Source organism: Bombus pascuorum, chromosome 13 (assembly GCF_905332965.1).
Source record: "Bombus pascuorum chromosome 13, iyBomPasc1.1, whole genome shotgun sequence".
NCBI classification, from domain to species: domain Eukaryota; kingdom Metazoa; phylum Arthropoda; class Insecta; order Hymenoptera; family Apidae; genus Bombus; species Bombus pascuorum.
The window spans coordinates 215,966-227,511 of record NC_083500.1 but is presented as its reverse complement, the minus strand read 5'-3'; the positions used below and the strand labels follow the sequence as shown (position 1 = coordinate 227,511).

The following is an 11,546-nucleotide window of genomic DNA, read 5'->3' as shown; positions in this document are numbered from 1 at the left end:
TATGTATTTGAGTACGAAATATCAAATAAGATAACTTAACAATGAAATAATTCTAAAAATAACAGTTTGCTTATTAAAATAGTGTAACGCGTAATAACAGTAAATAATAACTTCCAAACAATTTTACTAATATAATGATCCATGATTTTGCTATATCAGGCTTTCGCGAGCGTATTTCAAACGTGGTCCAACGCCTTCTCGAAGTGGTCTCCCTTTCCTACCTTTTACACCCTCCGTTAGTTTCATTCTCGCCAACGTGACGGTCCTCTCTCTCTCGTGGCCGCGTGTTACTCTTCGTCACTCCTGCGCTCCAGCGCTCCAGCGAGCTTGCGCGCCTCATCCTGTACGGAAGAGGCCTCCTCGACGAAGGAGGACCACCGTCAGGATTCCGATCAGTTTGCCGGCAACCCTCAGTCCGTACGTACGTGTCTGGTACCAGCGATCCGCGTGCCGTTCATCACGTGCATCCACGCAAGACGCCGAATCACGCCGACTCTCACCGAGGTGACTGTGCAAGCAAATAGGAAAAGAGAGAGAGAGAGAGTCCTTGGTTAGTTTTCACACAGGATTCAGGATGTTAGAGAAGTTTGCACATCCGAGGAATACTGACTTGCGACCCTCTGGGAGACCTTGAGAAACTTTTTCGAGGATAACGGTGCAGGTTTGAGATAAATTCATTTAGTCGGATCAGTCTGGTCTCCTTTATTTCACGCGTGAAATCTAGAAAGGGGCCGTCAATTTCGCATATTGAAAGAAGATTTCCGCGTGTTCGTCGTATGTACATACGTGCAAACACAGTTCACTTTGTGACGAGTTGTTGACAACGAGGACGGGACGAATTTTCTAGGTTCGTTCAGGGAAAAACGTTCGTTTTTATATTCGAGGTAACTCTAAGATTCTGTGAATCGATGCATTACGATGGAGATCGATGGAGCTGAAGATTTACGTAAGTTTCATCGAACCTCGCACGGAACTTCGTCTCCATGCTGATAACTCGATTGCGGTGGTGTTAATGGAAGGCTGATCGGGAATGAGGAAACCATCCAACATTTCACCGTAAGTAAATTAACGCGTACAGAAAAAGAAAGAGATAGATAGATACATAGAAATAGAGAGAGCTGAGATAGACAGAGAGAGAGAGAGAGACAGACAGACAGACAGACAGACAGACAGAGAAATGCCCTTTCCGATCCGGTTTAAACATGAAGAAAAGAATTTCTTATTTCTTTATTGCGAAATAAAAATTAGTTTGTGGTAGTTATTAGTTATTTATGTACTAGTAGGAAACGAGCGATCTTCGTTTCCATATTCACGGTTATTCCTCGATCATTCCGTTTAACCTTTAACGTAGTCAGCTTCTCGTGTCATTCGTTCCATCATGCAGTTGAAACGATTTAAGTCGGATATAATAAACACGAGTCATATGTTAGTGAATCGTAAATGATAATTCAAAGTATCTTGGAACAACTGATGTTTATCAAATCCTGTATTCTTCAAAGCATTTCTAGTATTCTTGCACTGTTGTGTATGGAAGACATCCTTGTTCCAAAACAACTCGGATACGGATAAATTTTAAACAGACTTTTGTCAAAAATTGTCAAGTAATATTAGACGGTGGATTCCGGTGGACGGTGTGTTTTGAATAGATATAGAATATAGCATATACTCAGTGTGTTTTGAATATAGAATTTTATCTTGGAGTAGATATATAAACCTGAGGAAAAATGTAAATAGGTTTTACTACCATTATTTAGAAGCTATTTATTTTAATTTTTGCAATATCTCACAAAAATAATTGTAAGTACATATGTATATGTATAAGAAGATAGTAAATGCCGGTTGTAGCCACTAATTTGCCATTTTTATTAGTATTTGCAAATCGATTAGAGTACTCAGACACGAAAGAGTAATAGAATACATAAAATCAATTAGACTCGTCCAAGTTACTTTGCTTTTTACGAAGCAAGAAAAAAGAAAAAGAAAAGAAAAAGAGTTTCACTAGACGATGCTAATGACTACACGGATGATGTCTATGATTTAAACGGATCTGACAGCATTGATATATCTAATTGCTTTTTACGAAAATTTATAATTGGAAGAACATAGGAACAAGTCAATGAATTACAGTGCAACGAAACTCGAATTTCCATCAAGAGGCCTCTCTTCGTGATTTCTCTCTACAGACTAGTTGTTTCTATCCCCACCCTACCTGGAAACTTTTAAACAAACCCATTCTTTTCGGCCAGCAAAATGCGCCTGCTCGCAAGACCCTCGAAATCCGTGGAATCGTTTCGTTAATCTATAAAAGAGCGATCGCGTTAACATTAATGAAAGCTGGGCCGCGCGTCCGTGTGAAATTCATTTAATTAAAATCGCCGATTCGACGCGATACTCGACGGCTGGTGTAACGAAGTAGAGTCGTGTTTCGGCTAAGAGAAGTTCTCTGGATTCTCTGAATTTTCCGAGCGGACTCGACAGATTTTCTCATTCTGTTGGATACCGAGCACGCATCTGTCGTCCCTGTTAGTTTCAACTGAAACGAAAAAAAGAAACGAGAAGCCAAAATCGCTTCCTCCTCCAAAAAAGAGAATCGTAAAAAGCAAAGAAAGAAAGAGGAAGAAAAAAGGTTGAGGAAAAATTATTGACATTCTTGTCTCTTTCTTTCAGAAGTATGTATCGAAATGCGAGGAAACACTGGTCGTTAAGTCCTTAGTCCTTAGACACAGAAATAAATGGCGAAAATGCCGCGAGGAATAATTGGATTGGTACTTCTGCTCGGTATCTTCGTTATCTTTTTTAATTGAGACACATTGTACACGGAGGCACGCGCTCGCCAGGTGGGTCTGTATTTGCATGCTTGCCCAGGAAATATACGTACTAGACTGTAGACTACACAACGAAGCAAGGGGGATGGTTGATATCGTTGTATCGGGGCCGGTTGTCGGTTCTTTGCGAAAATTAAAATTCTACGGGCAATGTAGCTGCCGCGTCTTTCGAGGCCTCTCGATCGTCTCTGTAATTTACGATAATTGAGCAATTAGTAGGAGCCCTCTAATCACGGGGGATCGCGTGAAACAATACGGGAATTGATTTACACTGCACATGCCTCCATCAGATTTTCATGCGCTCATTTTCCTTCAAATTTTCTTGCCCTCGAGTCCGTATGTGCGTTTATTCGTGTAATCTATGTGTGCGAGAGAGAAAATACGCCAGACACAAAGACATAGAGTAAAATTTTGCAGTTCCTCGTTCCTCGCATTTCGTATTTATGCTTCGACGATTCTGAAATGTAATTCACGACACGGTGCTGTGGGTTTGTGGCTCTATGTTAACGATGGGTTCTGAATGCATTACTTTCGCAAGTTTATTCGCTTTTCGGATGCGTTTCTTCGTGTTCTCGACAGTTTTGTTGTTGAGAACGTACTTGACAGCACAGACAAATTTGTAAATATCAACGATCCAATCGTTTGTTTTTCATGGACCTAATTAACCATGCGTCGATGAAGTTATAATGTGTAGTAAATATATAGTGAAATGTAGTGAATACAATGGAACAATGCGTTTATAATGTTACGTTGCTGTATATATAACTTACAAGGTACCCCGTCTATAATGCATATGTATAATTGGTGATACGTAATATCTGTTATTCCTACTTAGATGAAGTAGAATAGGATTATGTTTGTTCCTGAATTCAGTTCCTTTCCTTCTTCGAAACATAATTCCTTATATTCGAAACAGAAGGAAAAGGAATGTTTTTTAATATCGAAATCAAGTTTGTTGTTATATAACAATTTGTGGTTTTGTTAAAAAGGGTGATTAAAAGTTCGAATATATCCATTTGGAATTGAATAACTCTATTCTCCCATCGCCAAATTATTTTTCAACATGTACAGAATCGAGGTATTTATTATAAGTGTTGTATAGTATTTATAATTAGTAAATTGAAGCTAATTAGAAAATCGATATATGTATTTGTTATGTGTTCAACAGATGGCGTATTTACGTTATTGTCATTTTAATATGAACGTAAACGATTGAATAATCTAGCACTCGCTAGAATTACTGACCGTTGTACATAACACTTTCTACCTGCTTCTTACAATTAGTATTCATACTTGATTATTTATTGCTCGATACTTTACTTGGCTCAATTAATTCTTTCCTTTCATATCGTCTTCCTTACTGTTTGCGTTCCTGCCATTATCTCGTAAAAATTTATCTATAACAAAATTGAATAAATGTAATGGTTGTCCTTAACCGTATCTGCGTTTGTAATCGTTCGAATAATTTTTAATTACATTAACGAAATCGGAAGATTGAGAACAATACATCCAGTTCGTTTCGATGAAACGATGACAGGTAATTCGTACAATCTATTGTACAATTATCTATACTATACCAAATACGGATCAAATTAAACGATCAAATTACACAAGCTATGTTTCAATACTCTCAACGGAAAATTTTATTTCTTTATATTCGTTCGATGCGAACTGTAATAAAAACAATTCTTGTTCCCAGAAAAATGCATCGCAAATGCTCGATCATTTCCCCTTGAACCGTTAATTCCGTTATTTGTTAAGAACGTCGCGTTGCACCGTTTCTTTTTTCCATCCATTCGTTCATCCATTCGTTCATCCATTCGTTCATCCATCCGACTGCTCTGCAAGGAACAACAACCATCGCAAAAGGCCGGGGGGGGGGGCCATATTCGCGAGGAAAGGAATTATCTAGCTTCTGCTGTTTCTACGTTCTTTGTGAATCACTAGATCCGTTGTTCACCGATGTACAAATTCGCCTTATAAATTTTACGGCTGTTTTGTACTCTCGGATCCCGTCCAAGCGTATTCACGAATTTCAAATACGGTTCGCAAGTTTTTCCGACGCATCCAGCATAAATCAAACACGATTCACTTCTTTCCAAGTGTTTTTTTCGTGACTGAGAATAATTGCCGAGGCTGTACGTTCAAACGTTTAGCAGAATTTGGAAATCTTTCGTTTATGGCCGATATTGTAGGGAGGAATTTATTTATAACATATAACAACAGGACGCGTAGAACATTGTGGGCCGGGGTCTTTGAAAAGTTTCGTTAAAGTTTCTCGAATACGAAAGCTTTGTATAACCGGGATAAAATTATAATAGAAGGAGAGGAAGAAACAGCGATGTTTGGTCGAAATTACTCGTCTTTGTAAGCTCGTTTAATTTTAATAGAACGAAGCTTAAAGATTCTAATATGAAATTGTCATTTCAAAGGATTACGACCGATAAATTGGGAAACTTTAATGTAGGAGAAGCAGCAAGAAACAAAGACAAATCATTATTACACCAGAAGCATAGAAAGCCGAAAAGTAACTCAACTTGAAAACTTCCTTATCCCGAGACTAGTGGAACACATGAATCCCTCTAACCAACGCATTGCAACGTCCAGAGGAACACCATCGAAACAAGGGGATCAAAAGAAAAGCAGCAGCTAGCTACGATTTCACGTTCCTGCACACGTTCACCAAGTTTTCTCGACAAATTTCTGAAGCGAAACCGGTCGATTATTCGCAAGGACAACGTGCTTACTAGAACCCACTATACTAAGCAACGAAGAAAGAAAGAAAGACCAGCAAGAGAGGATAGCAAATAAAAAAGTTTTTCCGCAGCAAAATTTCACGACTCGTTGAACTCTCCGGAAATTCACGCCCGGTTGCAATACAAACTATGAAAAAAAAGACTTTCCTTCTACATCTATTCGGTTCACTGATAATGAGCAGTTAATTCCTTTTTCTCTAGGCTACGTGCATGACCCACTGTTTCGAACTAACAAGTTAAATTGCGTTGTGGTTTATGGTTTTTCCGCTCGTGGAACGAGTATCGATAATACCAGTCAAAGACCAATATCTATTCTTCCTTTAGATTTAAATAGCCTATCTTAATTTGTATGTGTGTAATACCAATTATAGCAATGAAAATTGTATTAGGATATTAATTTTAGGTTTTTCCGTGTAGGGAACTAACTACTTTCCACTTAATTTAATCCGTTACATTTAGCGTTGCACCAACTGCAAATAATAATTTTGTAAGAATAATATATTCCATTTTGTTGTTTTGTAACGCGTTCGTACTTTCACTGGTCTACTGGTATACGCGTTGCTGTTCTTTCTGTTTATTTCTGATCATGGATCGGAAAAATCGTGACGATGCTTTGCCTTTGATGTTCTCGTTCGATTCGATAGTTATTTGCATAAATATCTCGAGTCCGGATGAAGCAGCGCAGCATGGCGGATGCTTGAATATCATTGTCAAGTTTTAATGATATGGAAATAATATTTTATTATTGTATAAAGAAGAACGTGAAAAGAAGTTTCCCTCGCTTCTCATCTTAATCGATTTAATGATAAGTTGTGAATCAGCGATTAAGTCGCGAAACCGACTAGTTTGTTAAATTTGAACGAACAGCAGGTGTTGCTGGATATTTAATTTTATGTTACAGCAATTGTCAAGAGTGTCGGGGATACCGAGATCGTTAGCTCGACAAGTGTTTTCCATTTTTTAAACTACACGAAATTTCTTATTGCCGTTACAATTAATCTTTGATCGGTATGGGTGGTTCGTATATCAGTTTTCATGATAATTTGGCTTGGACCGAGTTATTTAATTCCAGAACATTTATTATTACTTTCAATTTTTATTCCCTACTTTATGTGACAAAGAGTACCATCGTTCAAAGAAATCACCTACGTTTATTCATACAGGTATGTGTACTTTTAATACAAAAATCTAATTCGATTTATACTTTCTATTGATATTATACCTTTTATTTGATAATTTTATTGATCGAAATACTTATAAGCTATTGGCGTCTTTATTTTCCCACACACGAATCATTCACAACTTGTATTACAATAATGTAAAAAATCTCGATTTTCCAAACTTTCCTCTCAATTCAGCGTATATTTTGCACAACAAAATCTGATGCAGTATCTCGCTGCATCCGATTTGCTGGCAAAAGCCAATACTTAATTGTACTGTTCTAAAAATTAGCTGTCCTTGGTCACTACTACACACTTGTGGGGCGTACAAGGAGAACGGGAAAAAGGGAGAAGAAAAAAGCTATAGTTCTATCATATTTCAAATAAATAGCTGAAACAGGTTATCGAGTCGACATACTTCCAAAGAGGACCAGGATGAAACCACATGTTCACGTCCAGGGAACTCGATTCCTTTAAGCTCGTTATTCGTGCCCGTTGCTATTCTCATTGCAAGCCCACGATTTATCTCAGCGCCCGTTTACCCACTATTTTGCGGACACATGAGAAACAACGTTCAGAAAGAATAACAGAAACAAGAAGGAGCATTTACCTTTCTTTTTGTAATTCTCCAAAATGCCCTCCCGTGTAATAATTATTTAGCAATCTTGTTTTTCTAGGCCATGGATAAAAAACATCATTTCGTTACTGTTAAGCTGTTGGGCAAATATATGGGTCGAATCATCACGATGTAATACCTTAAACGATTTCTTTATTACTAAAATTGTCTGGAGAGATTTGCCGGAAATACGATATGTATATATCTGTAAAACACGGAGTTCTTCCAATTCTTCAAACTTTTTACTTTATTTTGTAATATTTTTGAAATAATTATATATATGAATTATATATGTATTATATATATAATAATTTATATTAATAACAAGATAATAGACATAAACAGAATATTAAGATAAATATATATATGTCGGAGATGAAAGGACACCAGACTTTTCCCTTGGAATTCTTTGGAAAATATCCCAACACTGTCTTTATAAATCAAACCGATCTTTATAAATCTTTGTGAATTAAACCGATTATAATTGTGCGAGGTTTGCGATAATGAGCTTGGGCTCAAGGCGATAACTAGTCGCCGAACGTAGTTGCGGTCACGGGATGAACGTTTTACCTAACAGAGGTATAGAATTGCATAGCTCTCCTTAAAAAGAAATAGTTGTACCGACACCCAACAGTAAACATACCAACGGTCTCTGCCCCGTGGCTCGCCACACACTGACCTTATTCTTCGGGCAAGATGATTACCACATGTCGATGCATCATTCACAGTATATGTTCAGCTAGCCTGAGGATTCGCTATAAATTTTAGGATTTAGTTAATTAAGGTCCTTCAAATTGACAAACAGTCTTTATCCTAACAGTCCATAAATCTGTCACCTACTACGGGAAGATACGGGAAATCTGCTTTTCTCACGAACGACGCTTTCCGCTAGCAACTTTCTTTCAAGGGCGGCTAGTATCTTTCTCTAACCACCAACACAGAAATTAACCAATTAACAGCAACGTCCATTTCCCTCATTTTCTGAACGAGAGATGTCCTCGACGAAACCGATGATCTCGTGTCCTGAGACACACCCCATCATAGTTTTCCTCTGCAGCATCACTGTGACGGAGAGGAACATTCTCGTGCGATCTGGTCAGCGAGTAAAACAACGTCTTTACGATCAGTGGATACTTCACGTTTTTTTAACTACGAGTCCGACTTAGACTTTGAAAGAGAGTATATTCGTTATCCCGTTGACAGCGGATTCGTTATCGAACCTAAAACCATTGTCATTAGTATCTCGAATATCTAATTATCACGGTTACTTGTCAAACTCTGTGATAATCATATTTGTATTAATAGATATCTTCTCTATTGCGTAATAACAATGTCTAATCATAATGTTAACCCGACATATATATATATATATATATATATATATATTTATTTATTTATTTATTTATTATATATATGTATATTTATATATATTTATTATATATATATAATAAAAAAAAAGATTAAGATGTAATTGATATACTTAGTTAAAATTAAATGTTCAAACATACAAAAGAATCTCCTTATTTCTTTTTTCCAAAGCCCCACATAACGTAAACCTTTTAGCTAAACTACACTGAAATATTGCGTATAGGGACATTGGCTGTTAGGAAACGAAAAAATTTCGGGATTCATTCATTACACTTCGGTTGTTACCATCAAACTTGTGCTACATATATTTCTGTGAGATATGAGACGTGAAGACCAGTCGTAACCGTTTCGGACAGTGAAAATATTTTTCTAGCGTATTAAAGGCCAGGAATGCAGTGAACACTAAGGAATTCCAACTTCGTTTCCCACCTTACTGTTTATCGACGAAAGAACAAAAAATAAAATAGAGGAAGTTAGGGGAAAGAAGGGAGGGGAACAGAAGGGGACGAAGGTAGCCAGAGAAAGTTCCACGAGCGCAATTGTGATTCATGTTTATTATATACATAAAAACGTTAATAACGTTGGAACCGCGAGAATGGAGCTCGTTTCGCAGGGAAATGAATAACGATAGCGAATCGGTATGTTTCGATATTCATTTATCAGGAAAGAACGCTTTCGGTAGTTGTAGCATTTTCAGTTTTTGCAAAAGCTTCTTGTCTCTTTCCCGTCTTTCTTTTTCTTTTTCCCACTTTTCCGCCGACCGAAAAAAAGAAAGATGTAATGTTTGATAAACGGGATTTAATCGTGCGCACACTAATTTCTTCGGCGAATTATGCCCGCGGCATGCGAGAAACTCGATTACCTTATCGTGAGTCATAATTATACTGCTTAGACAGTTCATTGAAACATAATTAAGGTTTTGATTGTAAGATAGGAAACTATGTAAATAAAAGAGAACTGTTGAGGTTATTATATGTGTGAATAGAGGAACGCGTAAAGCAGAAAATATATTTTAATGCAGAAGTGTAAACACAAGTAGGAATATAATTTGAGCTGGTCCAGATCCGCACACTAACAGTGTTACCCTATGACTGAAAGCCCCGAAGCCATCGTCACCTGTCTACTGTTTATGGTCTGCCTTCGTCCCAGTCTTATACTTCGTCCCAGTTCGTATACGCCGTCGATGGCTTCAGTGCTTGAGAAAACTAAAAAGACCAGATGTAGAGTTTTCTTAGAAGTGGTGACCACTTCAACAAGTACAATACAAGATCGGGGTGAATCGTAATTCAAAACAAGTTCACAAATTATTTGTTATAGATAAATAAATAAATTCAGAAATAAATTTTTAGTTATAATAAAGTAACATTTGTTTCCATTTTTGCTTCCCTTCCCTTCCCATCTCTTGTTATTCTTCTTTTTTCGTCACGATTTTTTATGCATTTTTCTTCTTTTTAGGAAATTAAACTAAACTTGAAAAATTATTTTTTTATTGAATGCATACTTCTGATAGACAAATTTATCTTTCAATCCAAGGTGTTCTATTACCTTCAAAAAATTAGTTCCCAGAACTCGGAGAAGAATTTTTGTAATTATGCAGAACGCAAGTTCTCTCCTTACGAAGTTCAGAATAATTTTTCAGCTTGCCAACGCTCAAGGAAACCAAGTGATTTTCAATGTGAAGTTTATTCAATTACAAAATGTTCTTTAAAATTTAAAGGATTTGGTACATTGCATCACTTTTTTATTATAAAAAAATCTTCCTAAATTTTGGTAAACCATTAAAAATTGTATTTTCTTCCCTATTATTCCTATATTAAAAATGCGAAATAAATCTTCCGTTTGTTTAACAGAGTAATTAATATCATTTAATAAAATACCTAAATTCATATTTTAGAATCATATTTACAGAGACTTCGACATAAACGTAATCCTTCAAATCGGACTATATATTTCAATAATATTATTACCCATTTATTATGTATTTATTTTGAGATGCGTTCAACGATACGATATACATGTGTATGAAGTGTACGTTTGAATAATAATTCATTAAATGTCATGTGTCAAATTTGGTTGATATAAAAATTCGCACATCATGTAAAAGTTAAATCGAAATTGAAGCAATGTTAATCACACTGAAAAATCACAGAAAGCATTTCTAACTGATATCATCGAGACAAATTCAGGTGGAAACAAAATTAAGTTGATTTTCAAAACGAAATTAGATTGATGTCAGAGACCGACCAGTATTCATACTATAAATATTACGTTGAACAGTGGCCAGGATTTATGGCTATTGCAATGACCCTTAATACTTATGAGTAGTTTGGTTGCATAGCCCTCATAACTCTTACCAGGAGCAAACGTTGCTAATTTTCTTGCTCGTCTACCGCTGCTTAGATTGTCTTGTGCCACCAACCTACTCTCATTTCCGTAAAAACGTAAATTATACCGACGAAAGGTGAGATCATCGTTTTCATTCTTATCTGCCGTGCCACTCGCCCTCGACTTTAGAGGTTGATTCACGCGTGTTAGTGGCAATAGCGCTTAAGAGATCCTTCGTCTATTCGCTTTAACGTGGTTCTTAACCGTTTCGGTAACTCAACCACCAAATACAAATTTAAATTGTCACTAGTCTCTATGACAGTTACATTTGTTCACTTTCGAAACCGATCTTCAACCAAACTTCTTTAAACCAACAGACAACTGTAAAAATTTAAATGAAGCATTGCGCAGAGAGAACAACTGTTGAAATCTATTCGATTTCCGTCAATGGCAGTTTAACCTTTCTAAATTTATTCGAATTAGTAGATTCATTACC

At 36.6% G+C, this 11,546-nt stretch overlaps 1 protein-coding gene across 2 annotated transcripts in view; it reads left to right on the top strand.

Moving 5' to 3' along the window:
- Positions 1-202: 202 nt before the first annotated feature.
- The window catches only part of LOC132913102 (lachesin-like), a 98,695-nt gene continuing 87,351 nt past the window's right edge, over positions 203-11,546 (top strand). Inside the window, exons 1-2 of one of the 2 annotated variants that reach the window (XM_060971076.1) lie at positions 203-661; positions 848-1,056. In XM_060971076.1, coding sequence (XP_060827059.1) covers positions 1,031-1,056 — 26 coding nt within the window. In that variant the 5' untranslated portion in view covers positions 203-661; positions 848-1,030. Of the gene's footprint in view, positions 1,057-11,546 lie in introns of both variants that reach the window. The other variant, XM_060971075.1, reaches the window with a different exon arrangement.